Here is a 20,964-nt window from a genome sequence, read left to right on the forward strand (position 1 = left end):
TAAAACAGCTCCAGACAGTATAGGTCTTGTATGAAAAAAAAACCTTTTTTGTACTAGACCAGGATATGGAAGGTAAAATGTATTTCTAACAAGCAAGCTTGTAAGGTAGGTCCACCATGTAACAATTCCCTGCTTAAATTGTTTCTACTCCAAGCTAATATGTTTTGTACTTTTTCCTAAATACTGTGTGAATAGTGGGAAAGAAGCAGATACCAATTTTAAAGATCTTGCTTTGAACAAGCCAGAGATAGAACCCACAATCTGCCACTCAGAGCAAGAGCCTCAGTAGTTATTGGTCATCTTAATCATGGGAAAATTTAAGATTGCATGCTTATCTTGATAAAGACCAATAACAAGTAGAAGTCTTTTAATGTTATTCGATTTGTTTTGACTTACTGCAATTAGATGTTTTTATGTTTTGTCTTTGGGAAGTTTGCATTCAAACTTAGAAATTTTTGGCCATTTCTTGTTATTCATCTTTTTATTTTAACTGCAATCCGCGTTTAGGGGTATTTCTATAAAGGTTATGGAAATTTGGATGTTTAAATAAAGTATATTCTGTAAGTATGACCAGAACATATATCTGTATTAACAGCACCTTTCAAATATTCTTACAAGACGCTATATCATTTGCAAAAATGTTAGGAATCATCAGTGGTTTAAAATAGCATGATTAATGAATCAATTCTGAATAATCCTACATTTTAAGGAGACATGTTGATGCCATTTTTTGGTCCTTTTCAACTTGAAAATCACAAAAGTATTAGAATTCCATTAAATTAAATCCTTAAATGTTCACAAGAATTAATCTCCATGGAAACGAGATGAGCCAATGCTGGTACACCTGCATACCAAATATCATTTATTTACCATTAGTGGTTCCCATTAAACCGACTTAATCAGAAACAACAAAGTGTTTGACATTGCAAGAAACAGCATACCCAATGAAATGAACATAATTTTAAATTGATTAAGGAATTGAGTTTTTTTTTTGCTTTTTCATAATGGCTCTTACCATTCCTCAACCTTCATATTTTCCACTGTACCGGATATTTTTCTTTGGACAATGATAAGTAAAAACAGACACAGAGTAAGGTTAAAAACTGTCATTTATAAAATTATGAATATTAATAATTCATAAGACAAACAAACAACTTACAGTATTTGATTTTCCATTTCATAATTAATTACAAATAACATCAAAATTTAAACATAGAAGTATACATTTAAATCTGTTTAATATGTATAGTTGCTGAATATGACTATGCAGTTTGATACATGTATAAGAAAGACAATTTGAAATAGAAAGTTAGTGAAGTACTGAAATATAGTAGCAAAGTACTATTAAACTACTTGTTATATGCAATTTAATATATCTAATATGAAATGTATACCAATTTCATTAAAAACAAATGGTTCATGGATACCGCTTCACATTACAAATACATGATTCACATTCAAAACACTTTCAAACAATGCTATTTTAAGACTAAAATATTTTCAGTAAGAAAACAAATGATAAAAGTCTAATTAAAATACTCACCTTTACTACCTGTTAAAATAACTTTTATCACCTGTTTTCACAACTTGTTAATATCAAATACAGAGATTAAAACCCACAATTTTCATGAGTTATGAATTTTTTTTCACTGGTAAAATATTTTAAAAAAAAGTATTAACCTCTTAGGCATGAACTGTCTTTTTATGTCTATTCATATTCAAAACTTGATATTGGTCAATATTTAGGTAAGATTAAAATCAACATCAAATGCTATTTTCCTACTATAATAGTAGCCCAAATTTTAAATGAAAAAGAATTCCACTAGATTCAATTGATCCATTCAACTGACAACTTTGACACTATCACCAACTAAAAGTATTTCCTGAAATATGAAAAAGCAGTCACTGGAAAATGTGAATAGAGAAAATAATACTTTATTTTAATAACCATTTCATGTACTCTGATATACAATGACACTTAACATTTTAGTTCATTTTCAGGTTATATCACTGTAATTTTGAAATCAGTTATCTTAGAGATGACCAAGACCACGTCTGGTCAAACTTTACCAAGACATTGCAGATAGTTTAGGAAAAGTTTAAACTTGTTTTTGATTGGTTTTCAGTTTTAGAAACAGTGTCAGGTTATAATTAGCCCAAAATATATTCTATTGTGCATTTATAAAAATATCTAAATTCACACTTTCCAAAGACTTAGGATTTTTAATCTGATGAATTCATCATGTTGTTTTTGGTACTTGCACATCATCTGGCATTGGAATGTCTGCCATATTACTGAAGTCCATAATTTCTGGTTGTTTTTCTGGTACCTCCAAGGTTTTATTTGATTCTTCATTTGCCTCTCCCTCCCCCTCTTGCTCATCATAGTCAATTGACACTTTAACACCATCCTCTTTCTTTTCTGTCCGTTTTGCTGGTTCCCGGGTTCTGTGATCTTTCTTCTTTCCCTCTCTATCATGTTCATGACCCCCTTCCCCATGGCTTCTTCTATCTTCTCTATGTCCTTCATCACCATGACTTCTGCGTCTGTCACTATCACCATGCTGACTCTCTCTCCTATCTTTTTCACCATCTCTCTTATCCCTTTCACCGTCTCTCATATCTCTTTCACCATGACTTTTTCTTCTCTCCCCTTCCCCACGGCTTCTCTCCCTATCTCCTTCACGATGTGCTTTCCTATCCCCCTCCCCATGACTCAATCGCCGATGCCTACCTTCTGTTCGTTCCCCACTGTGCTCAGATTTTCTACGTTTATTGTCACTTGTTTTATCTGATTCACTTTTATGGACATCTTTTTGATGTTCATCGGATTTCCTATGTTTTCGGTCCCTGTCTTCACCTGATTTATGCCTTTCCCCCCTTTCACCACTAGATTTCCTACGTTTTCTACTTGTGGTTCCTTCTTGTTCAGCAATTTCATCTGCTTTAGACCTGTAATGTCTGGAAACACGGTTTTCTTTGTCTGGTTGTTCCCCTTTGATTTTATCCCCTTCCCCTTCCCCTGCTCCCTCCCCAGTCTGTCCCTCTTCTTCTTCTGGATGATCATGATCATGATCATGACCTCCTGCCATCAAGTCTTCTATCTCTTCTTCAAGCTGCTTCTGTTTCTGGGTTATCATTTCTGAAATTATAGTAACGTGTAATTTATCTGAACTGTTAAACAATACTGTAATCCAACTTTTTTGGCAGTTACTGTAAATTCAGAAGTTATTGCAATGGTTTTATTAATACGAAAAATGTGACCATGTTAAATTCACAATAACAAAAAAAAATGCATTCAAAATTCCACTAGTAATTTCTTTTACAAAACTTTTGCAATCACATTAACCAGATCACACATTTTTACCAGAAACCAGTGGTTAGCAATAATAAATGCAGTCTTCGCACTCAACCACCAGCCCAGGCTTGTATAACTTCTGTCGGGTGTGTAAAAATCATCTCCACAGGCCAATATTATCTAACTAAAATTTTCTTAAAATTCAGCTTTGGGCCTTTAGATTCAAAAGTCTATTGTGATGAATGTAAATGCTCTCATTAATTTCTGATTTGACACTACTTATTTTACATTTAGCCCTTTCTAGTCAATTTTGCAGTGATTTTTCTCTCGCTATTTTCAAACTTTTTTGGTGAATTCATATCGGAGAAGATCCCAGATTGCAATATAATTTTGGTTTACAGTATTAGTTTACAAATCAATTTCTTTTGTAATGAAAAATATATAAACATGTCAACACATGAAAGAAGAATCTGTGTCAATAATACACCATGCCCCACTTGCTATATATATCCATGTTCAGAGAACTGTGAACTCAGGGTCAAATCCCTACTTTGGCATAAACATGATTACTTAGTTTTAAGTTGATGTGACCATAACTGAATAGTTAACTACAGCAACTGAACCAAAAGCTTTAGGTGGCCATAAAAATGTTTCTAAGTCAAATTTTAATTTTCTTAATCTTCAAAGATGATTCAGTAAAAGTTTAAGAGGTACAAGCTGATTTCAAATATATATCATTTCTATTTGTTTCACCTTAGTTTACTTTAATCCTGTTTTATTTAGACGTACTGGTTGGAACATCAGTTTGATGAAAAATTAAGTACAGGACTGACTCATTTGGCCCAGTAGTTTCAGAGGAGAAATTTTTGTAAAAGTTAACAGATGACGGATGCCAAGTGATGGAAAAAGCTTACTTGGCCCTTTGAGTAGGGTTTAAGCTAGGATTTTGAGGCCTTTAGTCACCTTGCGTGATAAGAAATTCAACTTTTCTTGGGTAGCAGCTTAACATGATACATGTACTTGTAGTACTAAAGTAGTTATTACATAGGGTTTAATACATGAACAAAAACATGAGTATTTTCTTTTTCAGGACTTCAGTAGTATAGTAATTAATATATATGAACAAATAAAAATATAACAATTAGGATTAAAACAAAACAGCTGTATTTCTCCAGATAAATATTGTCTGGTTTTTGTTTTGATTTGTATGTCTCAGAACAGGGACTAATGGGACTAATTTAATAAAATCTATTGGTCAATGTTCCTGTCCTTATAATTTGTGTATGGTCAGCATGCTACAGAATACAGAAAATGTTTTAATATTAAAAATAGAGAAAAATGGGTCCTTTAATATATACAGAGAAGAGAAAATTTGTATAAAATAAAAAAGAATACCCAAGCCCTCTCCCCAAACCCCTTAATTTGCACCATAACTCAAAAGACTTCCTAAACCTTTAAGACCTAAAAGTCAGAAGTATGTAGACAAATCATGAGTAGGTATTTCAATACAAGGAATAATTATAATTGAGTTATCTTTCTTGTATTCAGGTGTGCTCCTGCTCTTTGAAGGATTATACACAGTAGAAGCACATTTTATTCATGGCCACCCGTTTTGATATTCTAATTTCTATATCAAAATTCAGGGCAGTCAAAGACCAAATTCATTTGAATTTAACATTTTTTACGGAATTCAAGAAAAACAATGCGTTTGAATAAGTTCTTGTTTTTTTGTCTTTCTGTCAATCATCATCATGAAACTACGACAAACATGTGGTATGAACAATTTCATACATAGTGACGAAATGCTGACTGACCGATTCTATTTGTATGAATTAATTAGATGATCATTAATGACCCATCGGATAAGCGGATTACCTGTAAACACAAATTATGACACCTGTCTTGGGGTCAGGAACTTGTCACCAGGTAAAATTTTACACAATTAATTTTTGTTACTTTTATAAATTTAAGTGATGAAATTGATCAGCAATTCCTTCGTCATTTCAAATGACGAGCGTTAGCAAAATCACTACTTTGGGTGAGCTAAAAATATGCTAATGAATAAAAGCCACATTTAACAAATACAAACCATTTATAGCTGTAGCTGTTTCTTTCTTCTTATTTTCTAGGCTTTCATTCATCATTTTAGGCAAATAGAAAATGTGTGGTTTTGCTTTGGTTCGTATAAAATTAGCTAGCTTTAATCTCTCAGCTTGACATTCTTGACTCTGAAATACAGAGTAATAAACAAATAATTGCAACAAAATTTAAATGCAAGTGCAAGTATGAAACAAAATACTTTACATGTATATTTTCTCCTCTTGCTTACCTAGGTGTCTCAGATTTGATAATAAAGTATTGTCTATTGTCTATTGAAATGACAAATTTATGACTATAACTTACAGTGTATAAACTTCTGACATCTGTTTTAAGTTCCCTGAATGTTTGAAGCCAAATTACAGCAACAACTTCAGTTTGACTAGATTACTGTATATGAACACTTAGTAAAACATTTAAATTTACACTTATGGCAATAGATTACCATATTCCTTTTGAAGACTATACAATGCCAAACTATAACAATATATTGTATAATAGAAGCTAAGTCCAACAAAATTTCCTGTCATACAATATAAAGTTAATACAAAAAATATAGATAATTCACCTAAAAATTCGTAAGGGTTCCGCGGAACCCAGTGTCTCGCCTACTTTTGCTGTTAATCGCAGGCTCAACAAAAATGAGGAAAAAAATTAATAAAAATATTCCTCTCTATACTATCTTTTGATTGTAAGTAGCTTCTGTCCAAGTTTGGTAAAAATCCAGGATAATTTATGAATCTAATAAATGTTTTAAAAACTTAAACTGCAGACTGTATGTAATGTTGACTGGAAGAAAAACTAAGTCCATTTATAAGTAAAATACAGAAAAAAGGGAATTTTTTTTTTACAAAATTTACTTCTAGATACTAGCTTTTGATCATAAACAAGCTTCTGTCCAAGTGTGGTAGAAATCCAGGATAGTTTAAGAAAGTTATTAAAATTTCAAAAACTTTAACCACAGAGTGAATGTAATGTTTCCTGGCAGAAAAACTAAGTCCATTTATAAGTAAAATACAGAAAAAATGGATTTTTTTTTTTACAAAATTTACTTCTGGATACTATCTTATGATCATCAACAAGCTTCTTTCCAAGTTTGGTAGAAATCCACGATAGTTTAAGAAAGTTATTAAAATTTCAAAAACTTTAACCACAGAGTGAATGTAATGTTTCCTGGCAGAAAAACTAAGTCCATTTATAAGTAAAATACGGAAAAAATGGAATTTTTTTTTTACAAAATTTACTTCTGGATACTATCTTATGATCATCAACAAGCTTCTTTCCAAGTTTGGTAGAAATCCACGATAGTTTAAGAAAGTTATTAAAATTTCAAAAACTTTAACGACAGAGTGAATGTAATGTTTCCTGGCAGAAAAACTAAGTCCATTTATAAGTAAAATACGGAAAAAATGGAATTTTTTTTTTACAAAATTTACTTTTGAATATAATCTTATGATCATAAACAAGCTTCTGTCCAAGTTTGGTAGAAATCCAGGATAGTTTAAGAAAGTTATTAAAATTTCAAAAACTTTAACCACAGAGTGAATATTTGTGGACGCCGCCACCGACGACGGAATGTAGGATCGCTATGTCTCGCTTTTTCGACAAAAGTCGAAGGCTCGACAAAAATGAAACAAAAAACTAATCTTATCACTTAGATTTTTCAGAAGTGTCTCTACCTAATAACACAGAAAATATAACAGGAATCAAAATCCAGTACAACAGACCACATAAAAAAACTAAGGCTTGAGTAGACACATGCCTATGCATCTTTCTGGCTTTGTTTTGTTAAGAGGTAAAATTCCCAAATCCAAGTTATCCTTTTAGGATTTGGTGTCAGTCTCATTTAACTTTGAAAAAAAACCATGGAAAGCTTATTCTGTATCAGTTCCCAATGTTTTGTATTAAGATAACTCTTGCAACAGTATCACTGTCCTGAATGAACTCAGCATAGATTCTAAAAGACCTAAGGTCTATTAAATGTGATGGTAGATGTATAAGAGTAATGTAAATCACTTTCCTGTTACTAAAAAAAAGTGAGAATAATTTACACTACATCCACTAGAACCCCACTATACCCCGTCCTGTTGCCTTAAGCTCACCTCTGTCCTGAAGAGTCTGTAGGCAAAATTTCTGCACTAACAAACATTTATCTCATTTTTCAAGACAGTCTAAATTTCCTGTCCTCAATTAGGGATAACTCACTTTGAAAGAGATTCTTTTTTGATTAAAATGTTTCATTTGTTTTTGTAAGTATGAATATTCATGAAATATTTACTGACAAAAAACAATAAAACAATCATTTGCTAATTTATCTCATTATTTCAACATCCTCTGGATTACAAAATGTGATTTCCCCTTATAAAAAAATTGTTTTAAGAGTTTTCTACCAGTAATTTACATAAAAGATATAATTTCACATTTTTTTTGTGATTTGTAGGGCAATGGAATGATTTTTGTTTAATGCCAAACTTATAATACTTACTGTTTCTACAATTTCGATTTTCTGCTCAATTTTACGTAATTTAACTTGGGTTTGCCTCCTTTCTTGGAAAAGCTGGCGTCTTTCTTTTACAATTTCTTCCTTTTCTTCAAGAGCTTTTTCTTCTAATTTGTTTTCTATCTGTTTTCTCTGATCTTCCTGTAAATTAATAGTGAAATAATTTCTAAGCACACATTCCATTCTGCATTCTATTCTGAGGCGTTTAACAAAACCCAATGCAAAGGACCAGCGATAAATTACTGTTCTTTAGCTCAAAGCCATAGTCAAGCCTAACATAAAATCAATGACATTCTCCCAGCATTGACTAGAGTGAAATACATTGCTATGTGTCAATATTGATGCACCTACGCACTGAATACTAGTGAAGACGTAAGTTGAAATCAAGAAATTACAGATTATAAAGTATCTGATTTTACAGCAAATGTCAGAAATTATAATCATACATCAAGTGCTGTGGTGATAAGCTTAAATTATCTGGCTACAAGACAGCCATGGCCACATTTATATTTCAAAACCAGCCATTTGTCAAACTAATCCAAGAGTCTTTTGCCTGAAGTATCTTTTATTTTCATAACAATTGACAGGCTCATTTGCCAACTTTGAATTAAATTTCACATTTCTTATAAGGTCAGATTTCATTCCTCTAAAAGGCAAACTTTTGTACAAGTGTGACACTGATTGTTGTTAAAATGCTTTTATATTTCATGTAGATATATAGCCCTTTGCAAGCAACTGGATTTTTTTTTTAAATTGGAGATTTCTATTTCTATCCTGTCAGCTATCTATTTTAATGATGTCAATTTCATTAATCGTTATATTCAGAAGTTGATTTAATACAATTCTTACTCATTTACATAATGTATGCTTTGCTGGGCTTAATATAGATAATTGTATAAAGTACTAGTATATTTTTTGCAAAAGAATCATAAATTACCAATTAGCATGTTTTGAATTTAATCATGACTGCCACTTTACATTGAAAGAATTAGAACATTTGCTATTTAGGTATTATAAATTAAACTGGCTAAAACAAGTTGGAATTGTGAACAGTAGCTCACAAATGATATTCCAGCTGCAAGTATTGGATTAGAGGAAGTGGATAAACAATGGATTTGAAAAAGCATAACACAGTATGACATATTCACACGAAGCTTAATACCAAATTTCAGTAAGCTGTGGATTGTAGTTAGTGAGAAAATGTGAATAAAATTTCATACATGACCATTATATGTAAGAAATTATAAATTTGATAAACAGGAACTTAATGAAAATATGTCACAGGGTAAAGCATATTCACACCAAGCTTGTTACCTAATTTCAGGAAACTTTGATTTGTAGTTCCTTAGAAAAATGCAACAAAAATCTCAAGGGACGAACAGACAGGGGTAAATCGGTCTACAGTTAAGCAGTGGTATCATAATAGTTCCTTGTTAGATGTCTTTTAGATAGACTGCTTTGGCTCCGTCTCTATTAAACAGAGATTGAGATTAATTAAAAAGGATCTGACAAACATTACCTTATCCTTTGATTCTTTTGCTTCATCTTTAAACTTCTGCAGAGTTCCAAGTAGTAACCCAAACATTCTTCTATTTCTGAAATCATAAAATCAAGTGTTAGATACATATGATTTATAAATTCTAGCCAGGCTCTTCAAACAACAGTTATCTGACCACAGTTTAAGGTAGTGGACAATCAGGAAAAATAAGTCTTGCATTAATCCCTTTTTCCTTTTTTGCTGTCAAAAGCAATACCATGTCTTCCTGGATTTCCAACAGTCTCCCTAGTTTTCTGTGGTTTTTTGTTTTGGTGCAATAAGTATTTTGATGTATAGAAATTACAAGAATGAGACATTATACTTGTTAAGAGATGATGTTCCATCATTGGTCTACTATTCAGAACTTATAATTTTTCAATGGACATACTTAAGACCTACCATTCTGTTTATTCTATCTCTGCCATTGTTGTACAAGTGTTACTGTACATAAGACTTATCTTATTTTCGCCATCATGAAAATTTTACTTTGTTTAACTGTAAAATGGTCCTTTACTTTTGAAACATTTTCTGCAGTATAAACTTTCCATTTCCTTCCAAAGTCACATGTCAAAGATTGTTTTCTCAAAATTTTGTCTTTTGGCCATTTTAAATAAAATGCTCCGCAGGGCACAGCTTGATACGACCGCAGAGGTCGAACCCTGAACAGTTGGGGCAAGTATGGACACAACATTCAAGCTTGATACAGCTTTGCATTTGGATTGTGATTAAATATTTGACACAGCATAGGTTTCTAACACAGAATGAATGTGGTCTAATAACTTAAAAATTTTAAATTAGACATTCACCTATTATGGTCCAATATCCAAAATCTAAATACATGGTTAGATTAAGCATATCAAAGAACCCCAAGAATTCAATTTTGGATGAAATCAAACAAAGTTTAATTTTGGACCCTTTTGACCTCAATGTGGACAAAGTTGATAACGGGGCCCAAAAATCAAAAATCTAAATACATGGTTAGATTCAGCATATCAAAGAAACCCATATATTCAATTTTTGTTGAAATAAAACAAAGTTTAATTTTGGACCCCGATTTGGACCAACTTGAAAACTGGGCCCATAATCAAAAATCTAAATACATGTTTAGATTCAGCATATCAAAGAACTCTAAGAATTCAATTTTTGTTAAAATCAAACTAAGTTTAATTTTGGACCCTTTGTACCTTAATGTAGACCAATTTGAAAACGGAACCAAAAATTAAGAATCTAAATACACAGTTAGATTCGATATATCAAAGAACCCCAATAATTCAATTTTTGATGAAATCAAACAAAGTTTAATTTTGGACCCTTTGGACCTCAATGTGGACCAATTTAAAAACGGGGCTCAAAATCTAAAAACTAAATACACGGTTAGATTCAGCATATTAAAGAACCCCAAGAATTCAAGAATAAAACCCCATTGAAATTGGTCAAGAAATAAGCAATTTATACGAAGTATCTTCTTTTGCACAATACTGTGCAATTAAATATTTCTTGCTATTGCGCAATACTGTACAATTGACATTTCTTGCTATTGCGCAATATTGTGCTATTGGATATTTCTTGCTATTGCACAATACTGTGCAATTGAAGATTTCTTGCTATTGCGCAATACTGTGCAATTGAAGATTTCTTGCTATATATTGTGCAATAGAAAATTTCTTGCTATTGCACAATACTTATTATATAATAATTTACATATCCTGTTTGGTGTGTATCTCCTACCATATCATTATTATTTGCTTTTAAATATAAATCAGAAATAACCAACTTAAAATGGAAAATTTTAAAAGAAAAAAAAAAGGAAAAAAAGAAAAAAAAGGAAAAAAACCCCCCCCCCCCCCCCCAATTTTTTAAACCCCCTTATGATTCATCACCCCCAAACTCAATTCCAGCCTTCCCTTTGAGGTATGGTACCTTGCAGTACAATTTCAGAGAGATCCATACACTTGAACACAAGTTATTGTCTGGAAACTATAAAAATGTGTTTTTTGGCCCCAAATTCCTAAACGTTTAGGGCAATTACCCCCAAACTCAAACCCAGCTTTCCCTTTGTGATATGGAACCTTGTAGTACAATTTCAGAAAGATCCATACACTTACACACAATTTATTGTCCTGAAACTAGAAAAATGCTTGTTTTTTGCCCCCTTTTGGTCCCTAATTCCTAAAATATTGAGGCAATTACCCCCCATCATCAATCCCAGCCTTCCCTTTGTGGTATGGTACCTTGCAGTACAATTTCAGAGAGATCCATATACTTGAACACAAGTTATTGTCTGGAAACTAGAAAAATGCTTATTTTTGGCCCCTTTTTGGCCCCCAATTCCTAAATGTTTCGGCAATTACCCCCAAACTCAATTCCAGCTTTCCCTTTGTGATATGGAACCTTGTAGTACAATTTCAGAAAGATCCATACACTTACACACAAGTTATATTCATGAAACTAGAAAAATGCTTGTTTTTTGCCCCTTTTTTGGCCTCTAATTCCTAAATTTTGACGCAATTACCCCCAAAATCAATCCCAGCATTCCTTTTGTGATATGGAACCTTGTGGTACAATGTCAGAGAGATCCATACACTAACACACAAGTTATGTCTGGAAGTTACAAAAATGCTTATTTTTGGCCCCTAATTCCTTAACTGTTGGTACCATAACCCCCAAAATCAATCCCAACCTTCCTTTTGTGGTATTGAACCTTGTGGTAAAATTTCATAGAGATCCATTCACTTAAACTAAAGTTAGAGTGCGAAAACCCATGTGTCTTCGGAAGACGCAGGATGACGCCGGACGACAACGACGACGACGCCAACGTCATACCAATATCAGACCACAAAATTTTTTTTGCGGTCGTATAAAAACTAAGTGCAAAACTGAAGCAGATTGCTTATTCTAGCAACAGACATAGAAAGTGTACAGGAACGAACTGACAGAAGGATGATGAGTTCAAAGTGATGCAAACAAAACACAACTTTTCATGTCTTTAGTTACCAGTGTATAGGTAAAGGCTGAAGCCACCAATTTTTCTATTCACTGGTTAATGAAATTCAAATGGTAAAGCAATATACATTGTAGTAGCAAACATGAAGATTAGTGTCATGGATGATCAACAGCTTCAGTCTCAAAACTTCTTCCTGTTAGGTTCAAAGAGAAAACTCTCTGATTCTGAAGTAGTGTGAGTGCTGATGTTATTTGAAGAATGATTGTGATAAGGTTTGTGATGAAAAATCAAAAGTGTCTACTCCAGAATAAACCTACTTACCTTGCTGTGCCTTTTTTGTCTGTTTTCTGCTCATCTAAACTAGCCTGTCTTGATTTGGGTTCTTTAGGGGTCAGTACAACAGAAGACTGGATAGTGGGCTATAAATAAGACCATTTAAATTACAATCTAATTAATATACAGATCCGTGTTCAAGCTTTTCTTACAAGGATCTGAAAATGCTCTATACTACTTTCTGGTTCTTTCATGATCCTCTGGTTTTGTCGTATGAATACACACCTTTAAAAATTTGAAGGCTGATATTTGATTGGCTGATGTAATAATTACAAGAACAGAAAGTAAAATAGAGTGTTGTAAGATCCTTGGGAGCAAAGCTTGAACACAGGATCTGTATTTTAATCAGATTGTTTAAATTAAGAAATACATTCAGAGTAAATAACATGGAAACACTGAGAATTAGAAAATAAGAATTAATTTTATTTCTAACCACATTGTTACAGTGAACAAACTCTTAATACAGACATGAATAAATACATTCATCCCATTGCCTGATAATGGCTTAACGCCATGAAAGTAATGCACACACAAGCAATGTTACAGTTGACACTCTGTTATAGAATCTATAATTGTGTATGTTAGGCATTTATAAACACAATTTTCTTATGGTTTGTTCATCAAATTTCAATTCAAACAGGGAAACAGTATAGCAAACATATTACTTTTATCTACAATTCAATTAATCAAAAATATAGTTATTGCCTTTCTGGTGATCTTTTAAAATACCTTTATGATCCTTTATCTTTTTTAATATACTTTGAATTCAGAAAATTTGATGTTTTTATTACTACATAAAATGTGACAGGATAAGAATCGCATTCAGTAGAATTCAGATTAAAATCTTTTACAGCATTATTTGTATTTGAGTTGAAATCTCACTACCGGTAATTTCTTTTTACATTTTTTGCATTAATTTCTGAATTTACAGTTTTCTATAATTCATTTGAAGGGATTCTTGATTAAGAATGAAGTATTCGAGAATTGTTTATTTGTTTTCAATGTAGGTAATATCTTACTTTATTGGGAAGTTCCTCTTCTTCATCACTATCAGCAGCCCTCCTTCCTATTCCTCGTCCTCTTCCTCTTCCTCTTCCAGCAGCCCTAGGACTGATACCAAGCCTAGAAAAAACACTCTTTGTAAAAGATATGTTCATAAAAAGAATTTATTCTGTGGCACTTGCTGAAAATACACATCTAACAATTTAAAAAAGAGAAAAGAAAAAAAAATGTGCCCATGGGACACAGATCCACTTGTAAATATACTGCAAATTCTGCAATTTTTTCAATTTATAAGGGGACATTACTGGAGAAAAAGAAAATGAGGCCACCCAAATTCGAACAACTCAAGAACGTCGAAAGTGACGCCACCAAATTCTAACTTGATCTGTGTTTGGTGGTTATTGTGTATAAGTTTCATAACATTTGGTTGAGGCAAACTAAAGTCAGAGAACGGAAACTAATTTTGGGATGTACAAACATACAGATGGACAAGAGTAAAACTTAATGCCCCCTCCGCCATGGCATTAAAAGATTTATATGATATATCATATTTCAATAATTTAATCCTATATGCAAATTATTTGATGCTTTATACTTCAGAAGCAGTTTAGAAGTCCATTGAAAGGGTAAGTCAAGAACTAAATTTTATGACAAATGGGATGACATCATTTTTCCCATTTTGATGTATTATCATTCAAGCTGCACCTGGGTATGTAGTATATATCTTGGACCAGTTTTTTCCATATAGGATTTATGCACTGTGGTGCCCATCCTTGATAATTTTAAAAACTCAAAACCTTTAAGTCAATCCCCAATCCTTCAAAAAATTTTAGGGAAAACACTGTCTCCCAGTTGATACAATATTTTAAAAGATCTTGTAAATTCAGAAATTATTGCGAGGTTTTTATTAATGTGAATACTGCGACTGAATGAGTATCCCAATATTAATAAACAGCTGCGCCATGAGCGCATGATACGCCCGTCGCTTTTTCAAAAGTTCAATAACTTCTCAATGTCATATCAGAAATTTATGAAAAACTAAAGGGAGGTTATCTTAATAGATATAAACCAGTCACCAAAGTTTCATGAAAACTGCTCAAAGCATTTTTGAGTCATTGTTCAAAAACTGGAAAATCCCCTTTTTTTTAATGATTAAAACGTAAAATCTAAAATTTATAAAAATCGAAAGGGAGCTAATGTCAATAGTTATAAACAATTCACCAAAGTTTCTTGCAAAGTGGTGAAAGTGTTTTCGAGTTATTGTCCGAAAACTGGAAAACCCCCCTTTTTTAATGAATAAAACCCCATTACTCGGAAACGTAAAATCTAAAATTTATAAAAAACTAAAGGGAGCTCACGTCAATAGATATAAACAATTCACCAAAGTTTCATGCAAATTGGTTTAAGCATTTTTGAGTTATTGTCCGACATGTTGACGACGTAAGGACCGACAGAGGTATACCATAATACGTCCCGTAAAGGGGCGTATAAAAACTCGCATTTTTATATCTGATACATATAACTGCATGCAGATTTCCCTGATATCGCAATAATTAATCTTGTATTTTAGTCCATTCTACAAAATTCGCAATAATTTCTGAATTTACAGTATTTCCTTAATAGTACATTGCTGCTTATATAAGTTATAAGGAAGTAACCTCTTTGAAAGATTTATGGGCCCAATCAATACTTGGTTGACCTTCGGTGTCACAGAAATCACATATTTCATTTGTAGTATCCAGAATTTTACAAGACATGCGCAACATGACTGGTGTCACAAGTGTGACAGGTATTACTTTCGCTTCCAGCGTTCTTCCCTAGATTTTGTTGGGGTTTATGTTGCTCAATCTTTAGTTTTATGTGTAATGTGATGTAAACTGTTGTTTGTCTTGTCTTTTTTTACCATATATAAATGATGCTACCTGTCCTTTTTCAACTTTATTTTTTTTTATCATCCAACCCTTGAGCTCCTTCTCTTTTTTAAATTATTTCTTATTTTTGTAGATGAAATTAATGTAGGCTCAGTTTAAAATATAATACTCTTACAAAATTTTTAACTCAATCAAACCTCTTATCTGTGTTGTATAAGTGCTTTTCCCTCAAAAAAATAATTGGGGGAGAAAGGAAGGTGTTAAAAAAAAGAAATGTAGGGTTGGTGGTGCTTCATAACTATAAGCACTATTAGAAAATTGCTTCGCCGAGCGCAGCTGGAAACGACCACAGAGGTCCAACCCTGAACAGTTGGGGCAAAAATAGACACAATATTCACGCTTGACATAGGTCTGAATTTGGATTGTAATTCAATATTTGACACATAATAGGTTTCTGACACAGAATAACTGTAGTCAAAGAACTTAGAATTGGTTATATGATTTGAATTTATATTCAATTTTTTGCTTTTGTACAATTCACTATGCTGTTGCGAATTGACCTCCCCACTCCCCTTTATAAAAAAAAAAATAAAATTTGAAGGATTTTCTTTTTGATTTCTGAAATCTTGAGAAAAAATTGTCCCCCCATTCGCCCCCCACCACCAATATTTGTTTACCCCCCCTTTTTCCAAAAAAAATTCTTTCCCTCAGTCATCGTCATAATTTCAATTCAAATTTCCAATGGAGTTTTCAACCATAATAACCTATTTAAATACATCATAAAAGTCTTAAAATAGAAAATGACAAACATAATCATAGCTAAAATTAATTTACCTTAATCAGCATTTTTAAAATTATAAAAATAGTAACTTCTAAAAATGAATTGACAGCTAATCACCTCAAGACAATACAAAAATTCTTTAAACATAATTTCAAAGCAGTGTAAGGGAGGTAATTCAAAATTGTGTTTGAATTACCTCCCTTACACTGTAATTTGTACTTAAGTAATTGTCCAATAACCAGGACACCCTTGTTTTTCTCTCTTTTTTGTCCCTAATTCCTAAACGGTTTGAGCCATAACCCCCAAAAGCCAATCCTAACCATCCCTTTGTGGTATGGAAACTTGTGGCATAATTTCAGAGAGATCCATACACTGTTCCACAAGTTATTGTCATGAAACAAGAACAAGAGGCTGTCGAGTGACAGCAAACCGGATTTTCCTGCAGAGGTCCAATCCTGAAAAGATGAGCAAGTATGGACCCCTATTTGGACCAATTTGAAAAGTGGGCCCAAAATCAGAAATCTAAATATATGTTTATTGATGGGCAATATAAGCTTACTTTTTAAAGGAGTTCATTTCATCAAAAAAGAAATATACAGCATTCAGAAAATTAGTTTTTACAAATAACAAACAAACTTGTCACAAAATTCTTCTAACAATTTACCAAAGAAAAGCAGAACAAGTCAAAATCATGATTATTGAACTTGACCTCCATTTTGTTGTCAGTAACAACATATTAAAATTTAAAAAGGTTGGTTGAACAGTTCATGAGTAAATGCACGGACACGACATTTTTTAAACTTTCAAGAACCGTAACTCCTGAACGGTAAAATTCAAAATCGTCATTATTGAACTTGACCTCCATTTTGTTGTCAGTAACAACATATTAAAATTTAAAAAGGTTTGGTTGAACAGTTCATGAGTAAATGCACGGACACGACATTTTTTAAACTTTCAAGAACCGTAACTCCTGAACGGTAAAAGTCAAAATCGTCATTATTGAACTTGACCTCCATTTTGTTGTCAGTAACAACATATTAAAATTTAAAAAGGTTTGGTTGAACAGTTCATGAGTAAATGCACGGACACAACATTTTTTAAACTTTCAAGAACCGTAACTCCTGAACGGTAAAAGTCAAAATCGTCATTATTGAACTTGACCTCCATTTTGTTGTCAGTAACAACATATTAAAATTTAAAAAGGTTTGGTTGAATGGTTCATGAGTAAATGCACGGACAACATTTGGTTGCCGCCCGCCCGCCGTACATCCCAAATCAATAACCGACATTTTTGACACAAAAATCCGGTTAAAAATGCTTATTTGGACCTTTTTTGGCCCCTAATTCCTTAACTGTTGGGACCATAACCCCCCAAAATCAATCCCAACCTTCCTTTTGTGGTTATAAACCTTATGTTAAAATTTCATAGATTTCTATTTACTAATACTAAAGTTATTGTCCGGAAACCAAATGTCTTCAGACGACGACGACGTGATACCAATATACAACCGCAAAATTTTTTGCTGTTGTATAAAAACAAATATCCCTATTCAGACAACTTATCAAATCGACATTGGTAGCGGTTAAGTACCATACCATCATATGACCAAAACTTAGAATAAGGCGAAGATGGTAGGAAATATACCATGTACATATATAACTTAATCATAATTCATACCTTGAGAAGGCTCCTCCAACAAGTCTACGAGCTGCCTGTCCTTCATTGTCTGAAAATCTCCTACAAAAATTCAAAAATATATATGACTTTAGTTTACATGTGGCATATCTGTGATACTTAAACTATGGGTCATAACACATCAATTCTTAACTTAGAAAGTAAGATGTATGACATACATGTATACTTTGGTATTGATGGTTGTAGTCTGTTGTACTGTCAAACATTTTTGGTAATTTCTGTTATACTTTTAATTTTTATGCATAACATAAGTACTACAATACAAGTTGGTATGTAGATATGCTTTTGCTTCATTAGACCTTGCAGCTGATGCTCTGAGTTTTTAATGTAGTTTGTACAGCCAAACATTTATTGTTTCATAGTTTGTATTTGGTAGTTTGATTGTACACATGTTTGGCGAAATAAATTATCCAAGTCTTGTACTGTATATGGGCTTTCAATTTTTGATATTAGTAAAAGGAAATGTATATAAAAATAAAGACATGTGGTATGATTGCCAATAAGACAACTATCCACCAAAGTTCAAATGAAGTTGATGTAAGCAATTATAGACAACTGTATGGCCTTCAACAATGAGAATAAACAGCTGTGCCATGAGCGCATGATATGCCCGTCGCTTTTTCAAGAATAAAGTTAAATAACTTTTCAATGTCATATCAGAAATTTATGAAAAACTAAAGGGAGGTTATCTTAATAGATATAAACCAGTCACCAAAGTTTCATGAAAACTGCTGAAAGCACTTAAAAGATATTGTCCGAAAACTAGAAAATCCCCCCTTTTTAATGAATAAAACCCCATAACTCGGAAACGTAAAATCTAAAATTTATAAAAAAAACAAAAGGGTGCTCACGTCAATAGATATAATCAATTCACCAAAGTTTCATGCAAATTGGTTAAAGCGTTTTTCACTTATTGTCCGACATGTTGACGACAGGAGGGATGGACGGACAACTTTATACTATAATATGTCGAGTAAACGGGCGTATAAAAACCCATACCATATGGTCGGTTATAAAAGGCCGACATGAAAACTATGAAACAATACAATTGAGAAAACTAACTGGCTTATTTATAACAAAACAATTTCTGAAAAAACAAATATGACAGACATGAACCATAGTCTATTATGCATCATTGAAACAGCAACACAATAACAAAATAAATTGCTCAGTCGAGCGCAGCTGGATACGACCGCAGAGGTCCAACCATGAACAGTTGGGGCAAAAATGGACACAATATTCACGCTTGATACAGGTCGGAATTTGGATTGTAATTAAATAGTTGACACATAATAGGTTTCTGACACAGAATAATTGTAGTCAAAGAACTTAGAATTGGTTATATGATTTGAATTTATATTCAATTTTTAGCTTTTGTGCAATACACTTTGCTGTTGCGAATTGACTCCCCCCTTTTTTTTTGCTTTTGTGCAATACACTATGCTGTTGCAAATTGACCCCCCCCCCCCCCCCAAAAAAAAAATATTTGAAGAAATTTTCTTTTTAATTTCTGAAATCTGAAATGAGAAAAAAGTTGTAAAATTAATATTCCTTAAAGGGGCACTAGCTACGAGATATATAAAAAATCTAAAATAGTTTTATTCAATCATTAATGAAAGTGAAATAGTGAAATAATTATTCGCTTTTAGCAGCCAGTATAGTTCAATTTTGTCAAAATAAGCTAAGAAACATTGATGATGAATTATTCACTTGCAAGTGAATAATTCGACCCCATTGAATCCGTATTCATGTGAACTTCAATTTAACCCCTTAGCTACGCATGAATTGTTCATGTAAAGTTATTTAAAGGAAAAGAATGTTAACATTGAAAGTGAAACAAAAGTAAATCATCTGATTGACTGATTCGATCCACAAAAATCATTCTTATACAGGTAAAAACGATGATAAACATATATTTTTAATCTATAATACGAAATTAAAAAGACATAGAAAAATCCCATTGCACGAGTTCGCTTTATCTATTTATATCTATATTTATGTTTACATCGCTTATATGGTCATCGGACAACTTTAAGGTCAACTCGATAGTTAACTAGATGGCGTCTAGACTAAAATACACACGAAACGAAGCTACATGTTATCGAGCCCATGCCCTGAAAATTGTTTATTTTAAACTTTTAATAGTTTGGATAAATGTTTTACATTGTTATAAATCAAATATGAGAATTTGAGTCAAATCGGTGAACATGAATTTGACAGCTAGTGCCCCTTTAATCAGCATTTTTAATAGTAACTTCCAACTAGAGGCTCTCAAGAGCCTGTGTCGCTCACCTCTATTTACTGATGCTTTGGAACTCATGTAAAATAAGGTTAAAATCATAATTAATAGTATTAGATATTAGATATTATAATGATATCTAAGATAATAACAAAAAACTGCAAAATTTTTGTAAAATTACTAACTCAGGGGCAGCAACCCAACAACGGGTTGTCAGATTCGTCTGAAAATTTCAGGGCAGATAAACCTAAATCTAATGAACATTTTTGCCACCTGTCAGATTTGCTCTAAATGCTTTAGTTTCAGAGATATAAACCAATAAAATGCTTCGCTGGGGCGCAGCTTGATACGACCACAGAGGTCGAACCCTGAACAGTTGGGGCAAGTATGGACACAACATTCAAGCTTGATACAGCTCTGAATTTGGATTGTTATTAAATATTTGACACAGCATAGGTTTCTGACACAGAAAGAATGTGGTCTAAGAACTTGAATTTTTTTAATTTACCTATTATGGTCCAATGTCCAAAATCAAAATACATGGTTAGATTCAGCATATCAAAGAACCCCATATATTCAATTTTTGTTGAAATCAAACAAAGTTTAAATACTGGACCCTATCTTGGACCAACTTGAAAACTGGGCCCATAATCAAAAATCTAAACA

The 20,964-nt window shown here is 32.5% G+C and overlaps 1 protein-coding gene across 1 annotated transcript in view; it reads right to left on the reverse strand.

The window, feature by feature from the left end:
• Positions 1-1,091: 1,091 nt before the first annotated feature.
• LOC127698866 (pinin-like) overlaps positions 1,092-20,964 on the reverse strand; it is a 29,754-nt gene continuing 9,881 nt past the window's right edge. The window contains exons 3-9 of the mRNA XM_052202568.1: positions 18,042-18,101; positions 13,729-13,831; positions 12,698-12,795; positions 9,415-9,490; positions 7,881-8,036; positions 5,388-5,526; positions 1,092-3,142 (exon numbers count right to left, since the gene is read on the reverse strand). Of these exons, the coding sequence (XP_052058528.1) occupies positions 2,241-3,142; positions 5,388-5,526; positions 7,881-8,036; positions 9,415-9,490; positions 12,698-12,795; positions 13,729-13,831; positions 18,042-18,101 (1,534 nt within the window). The 3' untranslated portion in view covers positions 1,092-2,240. The remainder of the gene's footprint in view (positions 3,143-5,387; positions 5,527-7,880; positions 8,037-9,414; positions 9,491-12,697; positions 12,796-13,728; positions 13,832-18,041; positions 18,102-20,964) is intronic.

Source organism: Mytilus californianus, unplaced genomic scaffold (genome assembly GCF_021869535.1).
Source record: "Mytilus californianus isolate M0D057914Y unplaced genomic scaffold, xbMytCali1.0.p SCAF_4, whole genome shotgun sequence".
NCBI lineage: Eukaryota > Metazoa > Mollusca > Bivalvia > Mytilida > Mytilidae > Mytilus > Mytilus californianus.